The sequence below is a fragment of the Otolemur garnettii genome, unplaced genomic scaffold (assembly GCF_000181295.1).
Source record: "Otolemur garnettii isolate 467f Iridium unplaced genomic scaffold, OtoGar3 scaffold00019, whole genome shotgun sequence".
Taxonomy (NCBI): Eukaryota; Metazoa; Chordata; class Mammalia; order Primates; family Galagidae; genus Otolemur; species Otolemur garnettii.
The window spans coordinates 14826676-14846502 of NW_003852414.1; the positions used below are offsets into that span (position 1 = coordinate 14826676).

The following is a 19827-nucleotide window of genomic DNA, read 5'->3' on the forward strand; positions in this document are numbered from 1 at the left end:
AGGCGCCGAGCCTAAAGAATTTTCAAAAGCAAGACACCAAGGGTGAACAAAGTAATTGGTGGAAAACCACACAGACAGGAGCTCTACCCATAGCCTAAGGTTGCAGATGCTCTGGGCTATGCTGGTGGGCGGCAATAAAGGCCTTTGATCTTTAGAGTGATTTTCATATTCTTGTAAAAATAGCTTATTAAAAGATAGTGCATGCAAATAACATTAGTAAAACATTCTTTCTGGACCCATACTGAGTCTTCTAGAATCAACTTTGACCAGTGCATCAAAGATAAATACTCTGTTTACAAATTGAGTTGCGAGCTTTAAAAAAATACCAATAGCTAGGCTATTTAAATAAATCATATGCTAAAATGATGTTCTTCCCTTACTCTAGCATATTCTAGCTTTAGAATGTTATTTTGCTGTACAAATGTGCCCTACAACCTGACGATTTGCTTACCACCGCCTTCTGTCCCCACAAGAAAACAATTAATTGCTACCACAATTGCTAAATTATCTATGACATACTGTCTAGTTTCCTACTTATACACATATACATAAGCTATTACCATATAAATCTAGGATATATGTTTTTTCTTTAAAAAGAAAAGAAATCCTTTCTTTTTTGACCAAAAATCCTTATATCCCTTTCCCCCTCTGTCCTCCCACAAACTCCAATTTTTAAAAAGTATCATTTTAGAAAAAATTGGGTAAGTGTACCTCTTTGCAAAGAGAAATGAAACTGAAGCAATGGTACACCAGCATTCTTAGAAATAAACCTTTCAACAGAACTCTGCGGTCTTAAAAAACAAATGCCAGGAAGAAGAAACAAAAGCAGCAGCGTGACGGAGCGCGCTGGGGGAGGACCAGCAAATCCGTTTTTAGAAATTAAAATGCAATCTAACCAAAATTTTCAATGTTCAGTTCACGTTATTTGAAACAGTTTATTAAATTATGCTTAAAGTATTTTTCTCCTCACCCAATCAGGCTTGTTATAAAGTTATGAGAACTTGGGAAAAAGTACATAATTTCTTTTTGTGTCAGATTTCTACAACACGGGAGATGAGTTATTATTGTGAGGATGAACCGAGAGAGCCTGACCAACAGTAACCACTCAACTAATACGCAGCATAATAACAGCTTTCATAACAATTCTACTTGCCTTTTACTTGAAAACCCAAATTCCTTGCCAAAAAGGAACTTATTACAAGACAACTGTCAAGATGCCTTCACGGCAGCCTATTTTCCGTGCTTACTCTTTGGTTCTTCTCATTTAAATTTAAGAGTAATCTCAGCATACCTCTGTGTTTGAGTAATACGTGTTCCAGGATGACCGCAGGGACTCTTGACCACCAATATCCCACATAAGAAAATGAGTATTCTTTACAACTATCTCTTCAACATTGCTTCCTATGGTTGGAGAAGTATGGACCACTTCATTCATTAAGCTGTTGAAAGGCACCATTAAAACGCTTGTCAATCTTGAGAACCTGAAGCCAGTTTTATCTCTATATTTTAAGACCAATCTTCCTTATTAATGTTGGTGATGATAATTAGCATGAAAATAGAACCATTTGTGCAAAGAAATAGCTAGACAAAGAACAACCCCCAAAGAAAGTTTTCTGGGTTTTTAATGGAATGAACTAAAAGCTTAAGCTTTTAAACAGAAGAGAGCACTGGGACTGTATTTCTATGGCTAAAAATTCCAATACCACCATGTCCTGTTACTTGTTAGATGAGAACCAATGCCCCATCCTAAAATAACAAGGTTCTAGGTGACTTTATGCCACCTAGGTATAGGCTGTCACTAGGTAATAGGCTGTCCACAATTTTGAAGACTGTTTACGTGAGAAAATTGAGACTTAACACACAAAAATTACTTCAGGCTTATCAACCTAAACTAGTTCTAAAGAGATAAGGCCATGAGCAAATGAAAATTTTAATTAATATATTTAAAATACTGACATTCATTCAACAAGTATTTGCTGATAACATGCCAGCCCTGTGCTGAAGGAGGCTTGTGACTCTTGGATTTTATATGTATTTTTGAAGCTAAGATTATTTCAATAAAAATGAGAGGTTCAAATATTAAATCATATTTAAATAGTATAATACATAATGCCCAATGAATGAAAATGCTTTTTAAAAGAGTAGTTATTCAGCTGGGCATTATAGTAGGTGCCTGTGATCCCAGCTACTCAGAAGGCTGAGGCAGGAGGACAGCCTGAGTCCAGGAGTTTGAGGTTGCTGTGACCTACGATGCCCCTGCACTCTGCCCAGGGTGACAGAGTGAGACTCTGTCTCAATTAAAAAAAAAAAAAAGGTAGTTTTTCAATGCTGAAACAAACCATAAGTCAGCAGCTTTTTAGCTAAGCAGCTAAAAAATCACATTACGCATTGGTTAAGTGAAGTACTTCTCGGAGGAGCAGACCACTGCACTTTCCAATGCAAGACGAGGTGGGAAAAGGTAAGAGCCACATCATGGGGCACAGTACTTCATAACTATTGGTCAAAATGCTTAGGATACAGCTCCATTTCCACTGCTTAACAAGAGCACGTCCTTGGCACTGACAAGTGAATTCATAGTGGATTCATGGACTTGAAGTGTTAATATATTTCTCTGAATTTCAAGCTACTCCCTATTACAAGCTACTACAGCGATATTTTCTTTTGATTTGCCAAGTCGGGACTATGTTAAAATAATTCCAAAGCGATCAGTCAGGACAGTACCAATAGCTTAGTAATGATACCAATTTATTACATGACCCTCACAGTAGGAAGAACTAAGTGAAATCTACTTCACTGCCTTACCCCAACACTTATAATATGTGCTTTATTTATTATTAGTTAATATTAACTCTTTCTTTCAAGGCCAGAAAACAGTGAATGCTTGTGAGGGCTTTAGCAAATATACAGCGGTTTATTTTACTTGCATTTCTATAAAAATTGCGTTTGATAAAAATTAAAAACTGTATGTTTAAGTTTTTCATCATATTATATCTCGTTCTTAATTATAGAAGGTTTCAGTAACTAAAATAATGAAAACTCATACTTACAACTGATAAAGAATGGTGGTTTTCCCTGCATTATCCAGTCCCACTATAATTACTTTGTGTTCTATGAAAGGAAAACAAATAGTAAACATTTAACACTGCTGCATACGGCAATTACATACTTTTCAACAATGATTATCACTTAGCTTGCTAATGAGAATCATTCGCTGGCTATCTATTACTGGACTGTTAAAATAAAGGAAGACATTTTATTATGTTAAAGCTAGCTGCCTTGAGCGAGACAACCATGACTTTTAGTTCTCTTGTAAAAGCAGGGGTTATATATTGAGTTGTGAGAAGACTATACAACTGCATATTTTTACAACAGTGAAGAAACTGCTCCTCAACCCATATATGTAAACTATATGTTCTTTATCTCTAAGTCCTCAAAATATTCTCCATGAAAACTAAATATTTTGCTGACAGACTAAAACTCAGTCAATTCTCAATTCATGTTAAACAAGGCAGGCAACAACAGGAATAGTACTAAATTATTTAGAACAGATTTGGCAAATACAGTAGAACCTCCACAGTTGACCATCTCCCTACCCTGACCACCTCCATAAGTTGACCTAATTTTCACAGACTGGACAGTACAGTACAGTACAGTATCATGTACGTATCAGTACAATGGGCCTAATTCCTTATGTTGACTATCTTCATATGCTGACCAGTTCGTTACAGTCCCTTGGGGGGGTACGTTTTCAACCTTCTTTATTGTTTTTCAGAATCATTATTAAAATCAATTGGCTGGCTTGGTGACCATAGCACAGTCACATACACTGAGGGTGGTGGGTTTGAACCCACCCGGGCCAGCTAAACAACAGTGACAACTACAATAGAAAATAGCCGGGTATTGTGGCTGGTGCCTATAGTCTCAGCTACTTCGGGAGCTGAGGCAAGAGAATCATTTAAGCCCAAGAGTTTGAGGTTGGGTGAGCTGTGATAACACGCTACTCTACCAAGGGTGACATAGTGAGACTCTGTCTCAAAAAAATAAAAATAAAAAAATAAAATACAAAAAAAAAAAAATCAATTTGCCCACACTTATGTGTGTTGGGGGTGAGATACACGCAATTCAAAAGGTTTTGTGAATAGTTGAATAATTTTGGGTTAAGATGTTACTTGTACCTATCAGAGTTACAGTGAATTGGAATGTTTTAAAAATGTGTCACCCCATGAGACAGTCTTTCTAGGGATCATATTCCAAGACCAAGCTGGTACCTTTGCCCCAACAACGTGCTGAGAGGGCAGAGTACTTCCAGTGTTACTCATCTAGTCATCTCCAGAACCAACACAATACATGCTTATTTGTACTGAATGAAGAACGGTCCAATCGCAGAGGTGTTATTTAATTTTAATCAAGTGTTTGTACAGAAGTTTCTCTGCTGTCTTGCCTGTGGTGTTCTCTTGGACCTCTTATAAAACTGGCTTATACTTTCAAAAGAAAATCAGTAAGATTTCTTATTTCTAGATAATTTCAGGTTAAGAAATGAATAATTCCAAAAAAGAAGAAATGGGGCAGCGTTCCTATTCTCAAAGGAATAGGGCGCTGGCACCACATGCCAGAGGTGGCCAGTTCAAACCCAGCCCGGCCAAAAACTGCAAAAAAAAAAAAGAAGAAGAAGCAGCAGAAACAAATCAAAGAAAGAAAAATGTTTTCCCTTTACTCTATTTTTTAATTTTTAGTAAACTGAAAAAGAATTGTAGTTTTACCTTTTTTGAGACAGAGTCTTACTCTGCTGATGCCCTGGGTAAAGCGCTATGGCAGGGGTCCTCAAACTTTTTAAACAGGGGGCCAGTTCACTGTCCCTCAGACCGTTGGAGCCAGACTGTGGGCCCCAGAACGAGTTGGCTGCTAAGCAGGACAGGCAGTGGCGGCAAAAAAACCCAGTGGGCCAGATAAATGTCCTAGGCGGGCTGCATGTGGCCCATGGGCTGTAGTTTGAGGACACCTGTGCTATGGGATCATCACAGCTTATAGCAACCTCAAACTCTTGGGCTCAAGAGAGTAGTAGCTGGGAGTACAGGTCCACACCACCATGCCTGGCTAGTTTTAGTATTTTTAGTAAAGACAGGGGTCTTGCTCTTGCTCAGGCTGGTCTTGAACTCCAGAGCTCAAGCAACCCACCTATCTTGGCCTCCCACTGTGCTGGGATTATAGGCATGAGCCACCGCACCGGCCTAGAATTTGTAGTTGTATTTATTTATTTATTGGCAGTTTTTGGCCAAGGCTGGGTTTGAACACACCACCTCTGGTATATGGGGCTGGCACCCTACTCAATTGAGCCACAGGCGCCGCCCTAGAATTTGTAGTTTTAATACAGAATACCAAATGATGCCAATTAGATTAACACTATGGGAAGAAAAGTATTAGAGAAATACTAAATAGTGACAGAATTAAAAATTGTGAAAATCTGTCCAAATATATTCTTCATATTAAAATTTGATAATGTTAAAATGTGTGATAAAATGACCAGCTTTTAATTTTAACATATAACACAGCTCTAAAGATATGATGAAATAGGAATTGCTACTTTCTAGGTATATAATATTTGGACCCACACTGTCATGTAACTAGAGAGTATGTAAACACCATATTACCAAGTAAAAATGCCCAAATTTGGTGATTAAGCAAATTTACCAAATAGCATTTAAGTCTAAATTATTACAAAGGACAGGCTGGAAAAGTCAGATGTGTTGTGGCAATCTGAGAATGAAGGCCTACAGAGCAATGACGAACACCCAAGAAATTCTGGCTCTTGAAAATAAATGAAAAGCCACAAAAAACTGTCTCTGTATTATACTGATTGTAGAATCATAATCATGTTTTAGCTTGGAACAGACTGCAGAACTTGAGATTTACTCCTGCCTTCTTATGACTTCATCTCTAAATGCACCGCTGAGGAACCCAGGACTGACCTGGGCCACCTTGCCTTTATAGACAAGGAAACCGAGTCCCTGTTAAGTAACTGGCTGTAGCTGAAACACATGTGGATGATGGCCGTGAAAGAGATTTCCCCCTTCTTTCTGTTCTACCATATTAATTGGGCTCCCCAATTCTCTGGTCTCCCCAGACTCCCATCACAACACTCATATTCTTGAATGCCTAACTTTTTCAGAGCAGCAATGTAAATCTTGATGATTCAGTGATTCAACATTAAGTTCATTTAAATGCTTGACTGTAATAATTGTGGTTAAGATGAACAAGGTAGAATCTTTTTTTTTTTTTTTTTTTTTTTTTGAGACAGAGCCTCAAGCTGTCCCCTGGGTAGAGTGCCATGGCATTACAGCTCATAGCAACCTCCAACTCCTGGGCTCAAGCGAGTCTCCTGCCTCAGCCTCCCAAGTAGCTGGGACCACAGGCGCCCGCCACAACGCCCGGCTATTTTTTGGTTGCAGCCGTCATTGTTGTTTGGCGGGTCCGGGCTGGGGATTCGAACCCTCCACCTTAGGTGTACGTGGCTGGCGCCTTAGCTGGTTGAGCTATAGGCGCCGAGCCACAAGGTAGAATCTTTAAAGTACATAAACAAGCACTTACAAAATAATATCATTAGTTCAAAGAAGAAATACAGAGGTATCTCACAGTAATACTCTTAAGGATGAGATCTAGAATCCAGTTTTCAGCTAAGAAAAAACTGGAAAGGAATATTCTACTGTTTCATTCTAAGTGTTTATATATGCATTATGCAAATCAATCCTCATCATCATTCCAGGACACAGGTTCTCAACCTGTAGGTTGCACCCCACAGGAACTGTATTAAAGGGCTGCGGCATTAGGAAGGTTAAGAACCACTGCTCTAGGAGAAAGTGATGTCATTATTCATTTAGCTATAAGGAAACTGAGTTTTAGGTGCCCAAGGTCATGCTGCTGGGAAGTAAAGAGACTCTTACCCAGGAATTTGATTCTAGAGCTGGAGCTCTAAACTACTAGATAATGGATTTCTTCACTAGTCATGTTTTAATCCTATTTATATGTTAGTGGCAAACTAAATATAAACACAAAGTCCAAAAAAACTTTTTAAATCTTCAAATATGTACATTATTTTAAATTTTAGAAATTCCTTAAGAATAGAATCTATGTAAGTATTTAAAATACTTTCTATTGACTTTACATCTTTTGTATTAACCTGGATGAAGCTGAAACACACCCTTCTTAGGAAAGTATCACAAGAATGTAAAAGCAAATATCCAATGTACTCAATACTAACAGGAAGCCAGCAGATGATCTAAGATATGTCCACATAAGAGAAAAAGTCAATTCATTTCAAGTTGGGGGGAGGGGTAAGCAAGGGGTAGAGGAAAAGAGAGGAGGGGACTGGTACACTCCCACTTAATGGGCACAGTGTAGGGGTATATGGCACACCTTTTAGGGGGACAAAACTACAAGAGGGACTCAACCTAACAAATGCAAATATCATAACCTAGTTATCCGTACCCTCACAGTAACTAACTAAATAAAATACTTCGTGTTGAATAAGCTTAGAGCCTAAGGGAAAAAGATAACTGTGTTCTTTATCTCACTTAGCTTTTTCTCAATTCAGTAGTAAATAAAACATTCTTCTATTACTTTTATTTTTTTTTAGTTTGACTAGTGGTTGCTTAATGTGATGCCTCCCCATTTCTGTGTCAAAATTGAGTCTTATGATCTTGATAATAAAAAAAGGAAAAGTTTATTGGGTATAAGAAACACAGTCTTCAGGTAAATAAAGGTATTATATACAGAAGATCAAAGAGTTTAAGCAGATAGATTTAAGTGCCTAAGAAGATACCAAAGACCTTTCCCCCAACTCAACAAACAAAAGAATTGATAAGAGGTCTTCAACAAGCACACACACCTAGCATCTAGAGAATTCAAACACTGCCCATGATCTGGAGGGCAAATGTAAAGGGGCATGGTTAGCCCACGGTTTTTAAGCTTGTTGGATAATGATCACAGTTAAGAACTATATTTTACATCATGACCCAGGACACACATAACCCAAGCAAAAGTTTCACAGAACAATACCTTTACTGACATGTGTTCTGACAGTTTCTATTTTAGAATGTCCATTTGATTTTTAAATGCTCACTAAATCAACATTACAACTTACTAATGACTTATGCTGGGCAGTTTGGGGAAAAAACTAGTCTAAGAAATACAAGTTAAAAAAGTAAACTAGGTGAGTACAAACATATGAAAAATGTCCAAAATCAAGAAGCTCAGAGAACTCTAAGTACAAAGAAAAGTAAAGCTAGGCACATCAAAGTCAATCTGCTGAAAACCAAAGATAAAGAAAACATCCTGAAGGCAGTCAGAGAAAAAAACCGCATAGATCTAAGATAAGAACTGTTATCAAACAGCTCATCAGAAAAAAAAAACAGTTGAGAAAACACTGAAATGATATTAAAGTACTAAAAGAAAAGAAAACCCCTAGGACTCTGCAGTCAGCAAATAGATGTGTAAGAGTGAAGCATAATAAAAACATTTTTAGGCAAAAAGAATCAATCATGAGCAGAACTACATTACAAAAATGCTAGAGCTCTGCTTGAAGGGAATTTCTACCATATGGAAATTAAAAACATTGAAAATAGTAAAGTGGGTAAATGTGAAAAATAAAATTCAACCCATCTGAACACTTTACAGAACGTGTGGCCGTTCAAAGCAAACACTGTGATGCATTTTGCAGGTTTCATGACATATTGAAATAACATAAAAAAGGACCAGGCGAATGTAGAATTCTGTAGTTTTAAGGTGCTTATGTTTTACAAGAAATGTTACATTAATAATTCTTGACAGACTATGAGAAATTACAACGTATGTAATAATTTCTGGTGGCGTCCTAAAAATAGTGTACATAAGATTAGATAGAAAGTCAAATAAGTATCCTTTCTCCCTTTGCCCTGATCCCCACACAGAAAAAAGTCAAAATAAAATGGAATCCTAAAATTAAATCATTTAACCCAAAAGTAAGTATAAAAGGAAGAATAAAGTAACAAGTCTCTGGAACAAAGAGAAAACAAACAATAAAATAGTAGAGCTTAATATACAATCATACCATAAGCCAAACAATATTCAGTAACTGAACTATGTATTCCAATTAAAACGAAACTAAATCTTACAATTCAAGGGAGAGAATTTCACAATGTATTAAACAAGCAAGACCCAACTATATGCTTTTTACATGAGGTAGGTACTAAAACACAGCAGATGTGAAGGAGACTAACAACCACCTTTACCTAGTACAGATTTATAAAACATTACACACAACTAAAGAGTACTTACTCTTTTCAAGTGCAAACGATATAGACGAAAACAGACCACTGACAACCACAAAAATAGTTTCCAGAAATTTGAAAAAGAAAATGGAAATATTCCACAGTATGTCTCTGCCCCATAAGTAAGTTACTTTAGTAACTAGGACTAAACTATCTAACAAACAACAAGTGTTCGGAAATTAAACGTGCTTATAAATAAAACACAAGTCAAAGAAGGAATCAGATATAAAAAAATTAGAAAATACTTCAAACAGAACATTCAAATACAACATATTAAAACTTGGAGAATGTAGCTAAAGCAGTAAACTAGAGGGACATTTATAGCTTTAAAATGTTGATATCTGAAAAGACAAAAGCCCGAACAACACAATGCCACACTCAGAACAGCTAGGTTTTTTTTTTTTTTTTTAATTTTTTTAAGAGTAAACACAAAGTAAGCAGAAGGAAGAAAATAAGTAGCAGGAATAAAAACAGAAAAACAGAGAAAATTAAAACATTTTCTTTTAGAAGATTAACAAAACAAAGTTGAAAATTTCCATTACTAGACTTGCAGTATGGCTTACAGATAAACATACATAAAGATCCAAGCAAGATAAGAGAATTAAAATCATTTGGGTTTTGGGTTTCAACAAAGCCTCCAAGGCAATCATGTTGGGGAAAAAAAAGTCTTCAGTAAATATGCTGGAACCAGCAGGTGTTCGTGTTAAAAAAAAAAAAAAAAAGAAAGAAAGAAACTCAATCTCTGTTCACATCATAAACCAAAAATAATTTGAGATGAATCAGAGAGCTAAGCATAATAACTAAAGCTTCTAGATGAAAGGAGCAGATTCCTTAAACAGGACACAGAAAGCAACAGCCACTAAAAAATAATTTTTTTTTGAGGCATTGGATTTCACCAAAATCAAAAATTTCTGCATTAACAAAAATCCCCATTAGGAAAATGACAGGTAAACCAGAGACTGAGGCAAACCCTTCACAAAACACATGTTGACAAAGGGTTCAATTTCAAAATATATAACTAATTCCTAAAATTCAATGATAAAAAGGACCAAAATTATTTTTTTTAATGGGCAAAAGATGATCTGTCTTCAAAGAACTATACACCAACACCTATTAAGCACAAGTAAAATATACGCTCAATGTTCACCAGAAAAATGGAAATTCAAACCACAATGAGATAGCACTACACATCCAACAGAATGTCTAAAATTAAAGACGAATAACACCAAATGTTAGTAAAAGTGAGAAACAAACAAAATGCTACTTATGAGGCAGGAGGATCATTTGCCCCCAAGAGTTTGAGACTGGCCTGGGCAACAAGTAAGATCTCAAAAAGGAAAATAAAATAAAATAAAATAAAAGAAAGAAAGAAAAGCACTTATGGACACCTGTGCAGGAAATTTCTAAAGAATGAGTTTCATCAGAGTAAGAGTAAATCAGGAAAGAAGATACTGGTTTAATAAAATAGAAAAGCAAAGGCAAGTTTATAACAGCTGTGTATGAGACACAGACTCGGGGTGGCGCCTGTGGCTTAAGGAATAGGGCGCCAGCCCCATATACCAGAGGTAGCGGGTTCAAACCTGGCCCTGGCCAAAAAAAAAAAAAAAAAAAAAAAAAAGAGACACAGACTCAAGTTCTATCTGAAGCAGTCTGGAGGAGAGGGCAGGAGAAAGAAATCACCAGATAGGTCCCAGGTTACAGCATACTATAGCTCAGCAATAAAACTTCAGCCATAATAATGAAAATATTTAGTGTATAATAAACTATACTAGGATGACGAGGAAAGTACGAGTTTCTCTTCTATAGCAATAAGACCAATGGTAACTTCCATACAGGCATCTTATTCAGCTATATAGAAGAGTATAGAGGAAAAAAAGTTAAAGGAGTTTGAAGAGGCACGACCGATATATACACCACTTTAAGACTTCAACACTAGGCTCGGCGCCTATAGCTCAACCAGCTAAGGCGCCAGCCACGTACACCTAAGGTGGCGGGTTCGAATCCCCAGCCCGGACCCGCCAAACAACAATAATGGCTGCAACCAAAAAATAGCCGGGTGTTGTGGCGGGCGCCTGTGGTCCCAGCTACTTGGGAGGCTGAGGCAGGGGACTCGCTTGAGCCCAAGAGTTGGAGGTTGCTGTGAGCTGTAATGCCACGGCACTCTACCCAGGGGGACAGCTTGAGGCTCTGTCTCAAAAAAAAAAAAAAAAAAAGACTTCAACACTAACTTTAAAAAGCAATGTATGTGAGTCACTAGGAAAGTTTTAAGACAGACTGTGTCACTGGTTCGTTATTTCACTTCTAAGAAACAGCTGACAGTGTCTTTCCTGATTCACCTGTGCAAGTTTCACAATTTATCAGGGTTGCTGCGCAGGCTTCATTTGTTTCTTTACGTTTCTTCATTTTTGCGTATCTCAGACTTTCTAAATGACCCATGAATATGTTAATCAAACAGACTTTTATGCTTAAAAAAAATACACTAAAATCAGCACCCATTATGTGACAGCTATTGGGGGCGTATAGAAAGGATTAAAGTTCATGCTTCAGAGAATTATTTCCATTGAAAGACACGACAATCAAGTAAACAAATTTATAATACAATTACAGGTAGTGATAAGCATTATTGAGAAAAAGATAGAATGAGAGGTGGGGTGGCAAGCGTGCTATTTTTGATAAAGTAGTCAGGGAAGGCATCTTAGGAGCGACATTTGATAGAAAATCAGAATAAATAAATGAACTGAACCAGGGATAAAGAATGCACTGGAAGATGACGAGTAAATCCTACATTTAAGTTCAGTGTGTATGACACCAGCAAGAAGCCAAGAATTAAGAGCAAAAAAAGGTAAAGGGAGAAATGTGAGCCACAAGACCTATGCAGTGAGAAGTCAAGGACAGTAATGATCTCATAAAAAGGTGGCTATCAAATGATAGCATGAAATTCACAAATGAGAAAGAAATAATGATGATGGAATTAAGATGTTGTTACTGGGTTGTGAAAATGAACTCCAATTAAAACTTTATTTCACTTGTTCTTAATTCTAGATAACACTTTGTACCATCACAACACAGAGAGAAAAAGATCATGCCTGTGAAAGACAAAAAGAAATTAAAAAAATAAAAATAAAAAAAGGAATGCAAAACCATACATATACACACTGATATTTTATAAAAACATACCTACAGGACCACATAGATATATAAAATGTTTAGAAAGGTGATCAGATTTTGAAATCATTTCTTCGAATGATAGCTGCCAAAGTAATCAGTACTCTAGTTTAAAATTAAACAATACAAAACTGCTGGGATTGTGTTCTTTTAAGTTGCTTTAAACAACACACACTTTAGTATTCTTAAACTCAAACAGCATCCAATTTACAAGAAGGTATTTGAGGCTCTAAAATACTACAGGAAAAATAAAAAGATGGGAGTGAGGAAATACCAGTAGACAACGGAAAGGAGTACATACGTTCTTAACACTACCTGCACATGCCAATTACCTTGCCACTGATGCCCAGGCCACCCTATCCTGTTCTGATTTAACTGGTCCAAGGTTGTGCCTTGGGCATATTATTCTAATACATCTAATACCTCTGGATTAGATACATATAGTGACAAAACTGGAAACTATTGAGGTTGGCGATTAATCTTGTTAATGCAGAAAAGAAAAGTACGAACTAAGATAGGTACCTCATGACATTCTCCTGCTTTAAAAAAATCACAAGTTCAAACTCTCCAACGGCTCCCCACTCCTCGTTCTAAGTCTAAACAGCTTCATGTTGGAGTGGACATCTGTGATCTGGTTCTCCTGATTACCTCTCCGATCTATTCCTAAATGTACCAAATTATTTAATTCCTCTTGTATAGCCTTCCTTCTTTCTAGAAAAAATGCTTCTCTCCCCCACTGGTCTCGCGTGCCTCCTAAACGCCTACTCATCTTCAAAGTCCATGTATACCTTACCCAGCAAAGTCTCCCACAGACTACCTGAGAAAGATGAATCACTTCTTTCTTGAGGCCCTCACTTTTTTTGCACATACATGTTAAATAATCTGCTACGCTGCATTTTTTTTTTCATGTCTGCCTCATTTGAGTAATTTGAGAACAAAGGAGGTCTTAATTCTGAAGACTGGCCTATGGCGACAGGAATTAAAGAGGATCAAGTGACAGAATGACCACCAGTTCTAAATTTTCAACAGGAGATTTAAAGAAAAAAAATCAAAAGTTGAAATGGAGACTGAGGAGGCCTGAACAATTAGTTATGTGACTACGAAAGTAGCCAAGAAACGTGTTTCATCATCTTCACAATTTTCCTTTCACATATTTTATTGCCTGCTAGTCTGATTAAGGAAACTTCAAACAAAAACGATATGGAACAGAAAAGAAAGGTGTACACAGGGAGAACCAACTCCTTTGGTAATGTTATTTCTTAAGTCCTGGGGAAAGATAATGGGGTGATAGTTCTGTTCATCTTTATACATAAGCATGTCTTAAAATGTTGCTTTATGTAGGGAACTTCTTTAACAAGGATTATAAAATATAAACTGCTAAAAACATACACAATTTATGATAATATCCACAGAGAGTTAAACTCTGGCCACTTTTGAAATTATTTGATAAACAATATTTATCTGTACTGACGGCATACACACATATGGTCTTTATTTATAACTTGAAAATGACTACAGTTCTTATACCATAGAACAAGTGAACTAACACCATTTCATTCCCTTCAGGACTTCTTAAATCCAGAAAAAAAGATACATTAGCAATAATAAATTGGTATCATCATAAAAATAAAACTGGTTTATAAATTATCCCTGAATATTAAAAGCAAAACCAGCTGCACTTAAAAACTGGTTTCAATTACTAAGAAACCGTTCTGGAAATAGAATGCCTACAACTTATGGTTGGCCTCTTTTTTATCTTAATATTTTTTCTCTTCAGAAGACATCACATCTCATTCTTACAACAGGTTTTACAACTTCTTGGCCCTTTGGACTTGCGACTTCCAGATGTCTCATAACCTGTTCTGGACTAATTACGGACACGTACCGTCTTACACAGAACCAAAAGCACTAAGTTTTAGTTTTTAACGCCAAAGTGGGGGGGGGGGATGTCTAGAATGAAGATTTCAGGAAACTCCATGTATCTGAATAGGGTAACTCATTCTCGAGTCCTAGAAATCAGGAGAAATCAGAGCGTGAAGGTGCACGGACTTAAAGGGCAGGAAGGAAAACAAAGCAAAACTAGTTAATACGGAAAAAAAATTTTTAGTAGTGCAGGTGGACACTTAACCTGGGGCTAGACACAGAAACTACGCCTAATTAGAGACGCAAAAGGCCCTCCAAAGCCTCCGGGCGTTTTTAGGTGTAGTCTCCTTTGCTTCCTTAACATCCCCAAATTCTCAATTTGGATTCTGGGACATCAAATGCCCTCTCGTCCGATTGCCCCTTTCCGCCACCCACCATGTCTCTCTTGTATATTCTCCCAGTCTAAAACGCCGGGTTCCTGCTCCGGCTTGGACTAAGTCACTTCTCCGCTTCTCCGAACGCTTCAGTCCCCCCAAAGCTCTGCCCCCGGCTGTCTCCTCTCTCCGGCGGCCGGACCCCCAGTCGTCCCGGACTCGAGCCGCTGCGCAGCTCGATCCTTCTCACCTTGGGTACAGAAGAGGCTCCACAGTTTAGCGAAGATCAGCCCCATCATGAGCACCTGGGCGGGCCCCGGGATCCCTCAGCAGCAGGTGCCGCTGCGCCGGGCCCCCCACGGCGGCGCTGGCTGTGGGGAACCGAGAAAAAGCAGGCTGAGACCGCGCAGCGAAGGCACTGGCTGGCCGCAAAGCTTCGACTCGCAGCTCGGCTGCCCGTCGGAAGGCGCCGCACCGCGTCCCCACCGGATAGTCCTTTGTTTCGAGCCCGCTGAGCCCAACGCCGACCCGTAGTCCCCTCGGTCTGAACCCACCTACCCACCAGAGCCTCCACCGGCCCCAGGCCCCGCCTCGGCTCCGCCTCCCCTGCCGATCCCAGGACCACCCATCGCCGGAAAAACGGCGCGTGACGTCGGCGCGCTTACGTCACTCATGACTCCGACGTGGCGTTTCCTTTAGTTTCACTTCCGGTGGGCGGACCCCGGGCGCGCCTGAGTCTGGGAGATTGGGGTGTGATAAAGATTTGGGGATTTCCCTTGGCGGGCGCTCCATCTCTTGTTTCTGGGGCTCCCTCTGAGTACCCTTGCCGTAAGGCAGCTGTGACCCTGGCCTCTGAAACACGAAAAATGCCACAATTTTTGTGATTAAGCAGCCGCTGTTTGCTGCCCTTTGACATATAGCAGTGATATGTTTTTCTTCTAACTGAACTTTTCTTACCTGTCACGCTGGACAGGCAGGTTTGGGGTTCTGTTGTAATTCTAAATTCTGAATAGAATTGATTGGGAGGTGAGCCATGGAATGCCTGCAGCCTCAGAGTTCAGTTCTGTGATTAACCATGCCCCCTCCCCTTGGCAGTTTTACCAAGCATTAGGTAAGTTCCTGAATCTTAGATCTAATTCTCTGCAGGATTTTCAATTTTGGTTTCCGTCCATGGTTAGGTCCTTTTTTTAAAACCTTCTTCATGATGCAGAAAGTTCCAAGAGATGGAAAGGTAAACCTTCACAGCCTCGAATGAGACGAAATTGGGTGTCCCTGAAACCAGCTGACGAAGCAAGCTTAACTGAAAGGACTATGACTTTAGTCAGGGGGTTGGATATTAACCCTGGCAGCGTGGACTTTTAAAATGTCAAACTATTTTCATTCCATGTGCAAAAGGAAGTGTATGATGTCCTCCCAGTGCTCCGGTTTCACAGACCCTTTAACACTTAGAGGCAGGATAATAATGCTTCAACTTTATGATAAAGAGATGTACTCAACCTATGGAGATTAATTTAACTTGTGTATCAACTTGGGCCATAAATGTAAATGATTTTGTGTTTGTATGAATCGAAACTTACTGGGACATCTCTAGGCCTAGGTTCATTAAAGAATAAACGTATAGATTCAGTAACAGATTCTTCAATTGTTAGACATGGATATAAACCACATAATTTTTTCCCCTGGATTTCAGATTTCTCGGAAACAGTTTCTGGAAAGAATAGAGCGTTTTCTATTAAAAAACAGAATTGAAGTGAAAAACTATAGATTTCTTAAATATTTTTATTACAGCCTAATGAAATTTTAGAAACAGTAGATTTGAATTATATTTCCACTCCTAGCTACGTGAATTAATATATTTGAGGAGGGCTGTTGATATTTTTATTGGTTCTAGTCCTTGGAAATATCCGGAAACTTTATGTTGGACTGTTGTTAAAATTTACTTTTTTTGTAAACATCTTTTCTATGAACAGTTTACCTGAAAATAAAACTGCTCTAATATTTTTAAATAGTTTTCATATCAAAATGTTAAATTAGCAGATTTAGAAATTTGAAATCTTTATTTAAAAAGTGGAGAAGAAAATTAGCCACATGAAACAATGGGTATCATTCATTAATGGTATATAGTGCTGTATTATCTTAACAAGTCACACTGGTGTGTCTATGGATCTGTTAGAAAAAAATACACTACATTCATATCGTATGCTTGTATCAGTTATGTAAATTGTAGTACAATACTGCTAATTTCAGAGAAATTTCGAGTTTTTCTTTTTTTTTTTTTTTTTTTTTTTTTTTTTTTTTGAGACAGATCCTCACAGCAACCTCCAACTCCTGGGCTCAAGCGAGTCTCCTGCCTCCGCCTCCCAAGTAGCTGGGACCACAGGCGCCCGCCACAGCGCCCGGCTATTTTTTGGTTGCAGCTGTCATTGTTGTTTGGCGGGTCCGGGCTGGGGATTCGAACCCGCCACCTTAGGTGTACGTGGCTGGCGCCTTAGCCGGTTGAGCTATAGGCGCCGAGCCGAAATTTCGAGTTTTTAAATGTAGCACTTAGAAACATAACTTCTGTATGATTTTTTTTTTCTTAAAACAATCCTTTACAATTTTTAAAAAGTAATTTTAGGGTAGCCCTTGGTACAGAGGAGGTGATACTGTTCTATAGAATGGTACTATTTGACAATAAGTTTGAGTTCATGAAATAAGAAAAAATATGATAAAAAGGAACATAATACTATTATAGGATTAGAACTTATTTTCTTAAGTGTTAATTGGAAATAACTTTTAATTAAGATGGAAACTCAGTAAACTCTGTCCAGTATAAAAAAAGATAAAATATAGGGTGTCACCTGTGGCTCAAGGAGTAAGGTTCCGGCCTCCTATTCTGGGGGTGGTGGGTTCACGCCTGGCCCCGGTCAAAAAAAACTGCAAACAACAACCAAAAAAAGGTACAAACCAAAGAAACTGAAATTTTAGGAAGAAAAATGTCAAGTGGAGAATTTGAGAAATGAAACTATAATATTTCTTAGAACAAACTATTATAAACTAACTTTAGGACAGATAAAATACTACTTGGAAGAACTAGCCTCAGCTGGAATTAAATTCAAATTATTACGCAGATAATGAAGATCAATTCGTTCAAGGGTTGAACCAAGATTTCAGAGCACAGAATGTTCTTCCAGCAAGGAATGAAATTTACTCATTTAAGTGTTTTTGAAAACTCTCCTCAACCTGTAAGGTAATGTTCACTGTGATTTTAGTCTAACTGATCAATCTCCATTTTAGATGAGATTGACAGATTTCCTGTAAGAAAATTCTGTTCTTTCATATGATGTAAGAAGTCAATATCATGTCATTTTCAGTAAATGTCTATTGAGAAATCAACACTTTTAAGATGCTTTAGATAGTACAAAAGAAATTTAACGTTCCTATCAGTGGGAAGAGTATATGTAAGGTAAGATTCTGATGAAGTTGTTTTATGTTTACAAAGAGGAGTCATGACGTTCTGAGTTTCAAAACGCCAAATAGGTCAAAGCATCCTTAGGTCTTTGCCTTTGACCAATATGCAATCAATGAGAATTAACATCTCATTATGATCAGCCTTCTCACATTTGGTAGGCGTTCCTTCCAACGGGTACCTCAAAATGTCGATCTTAATTTAAAGACATAAAGCCATAAGGGTTCTGCTGTTCAGTGGCAGTCACGGTGATTTGTAATTGCTCGATTATAGGAGGTTTTTGTTTTTTGAAGCTGATCTAGAAGTCAAGTACCTAATCACTGCAAAGATAGAGATTGTCCAGGGATCTTGCTAAACTCTACTTACAAGTTAAAGCCCTTTTCTTTTCCAGAGTCTATGTGGTTCCTCCTTACCTAGATCGGAAAGATATTTTCAAGATAAAGCAGGTAGTGATTTAAACTCGTCCACCTCCTCTACTTTGAGGTTACCGCAGTTGAGCCCCTCCCATGATCCAGGCAGGCCGGGTCTTCCTCCAACCCACGCCATTTCCCGGCGTCCAATCTTCCCCTGCCCGCAGCTAGACGTGTTTACTCACCCCGCCCACCGTCCCTCCCTACTGTGGCCCTGCCTGACTCGGCGGGCGGAGCCGCCGTCCGCGGGGCGGGGCTAGCGGCTGTTTGCGGCTGCGGATTGGGAGACTGGAAAGGGAGGAGGAGCCCCGCCGGCGCCGGACGTGACGCAATCGGAAAGCGGTTTTCCGCGGAAAAGTTGGCGGCGCGGGTTTAAAAATGAGGATATGTTATAAGATAACAAGAGAGCGGCTGCCTGCTTGGTTTCCAGATCTGTATTCAGTTAGCCACTATTCAGTTACTAAGCTTTTCTTTTCTTTTAATTTTGGAGGGGATTTCTCTGCGGCCTTGTGACATCGCCTCAGTGACTTCCGTGATCATCCCCAGCGGAGCAAAGACATTTAAAATCTGGCGAGGCTCTAAAAAGCGTGGACGCTTCTCCGCGAAACGAATTAAAAACTGGGCGTGATCGGCACGTTTTCCCCGAATACTTCGTATTACCGGCGCTTTGTGTGTGGCTGTTCGTTGTCAAGACGCTGCTCACTGTAATTCAGAAAGAGAAAAAAAACACCGTTTTCCCAGCACTTGTCTTGGAGGAGAACTAAACAACAGGATAAAAATGTCTGTTTTCCCTAAAATATCTTTGAGACCCGAGGTTGAAAACTATCTTAAAGAGGGTTTTGTGAACAAAGAGGTAGGTTGTATAGAGATGTTAAATGATACTTGGAAAATGTCAAATATTTGCACTCTCCAGAGAAATAGAAAAAAAAAATCTAAAGGGAAATCTTTATAGCATGGTTTCTTACTGTTTAATCAAATGTAAAAATACCAGTCTTTCCTACACGTATGTTTACTAAGATAATGAACAAAGCTTTTTAAGCACTTAGGAAGGGGAAAGAAGTAAACATAAAACTTACGTGTTTGTCATGCATTGCACTGAAAAGGTTACAAGGACAGACAAGAAAAGGTCCCGGTTCTTTTTTTTTTTTTTTTTTTTTGAGATAGTCTCACTTTTTCGCACTGGGTAGAGTGCTGTGGCGTCACAGCTCCCACCAACCTCAAACTCTGGGGCTTAAGCGATTCTCTTGCCTCAGCCTCCCAAGCAG

The 19827-nt window shown here is 38.5% G+C and overlaps 2 protein-coding genes across 2 annotated transcripts in view; one reads left to right on the top strand and one right to left on the bottom strand.

Annotated features, from left to right (window-relative positions):
* Positions 1-15312, bottom strand: part of ARL5B (ADP ribosylation factor like GTPase 5B) — an 18015-nt gene extending 2703 nt beyond the window's left edge. Inside the window, exons 1-3 of the mRNA XM_023511454.1 lie at positions 14955-15312; positions 3048-3108; positions 1292-1439 (exon numbers count right to left, since the gene is read on the bottom strand). Of these exons, the coding sequence (XP_023367222.1) occupies positions 1292-1439; positions 3048-3108; positions 14955-15003 (258 nt within the window). The 5' untranslated portion in view covers positions 15004-15312. The remainder of the gene's footprint in view (positions 1-1291; positions 1440-3047; positions 3109-14954) is intronic.
* A 3671-nt stretch (positions 15313-18983) lies between these two features.
* The window catches only part of NSUN6 (NOP2/Sun RNA methyltransferase family member 6), a 56449-nt gene continuing 55605 nt past the window's right edge, over positions 18984-19827 (top strand). The window contains exon 1 of the mRNA XM_003786769.3: positions 18984-19415. Within this exon, the coding sequence (XP_003786817.1) occupies positions 19341-19415 (75 nt within the window). The 5' untranslated portion in view covers positions 18984-19340. The remainder of the gene's footprint in view (positions 19416-19827) is intronic.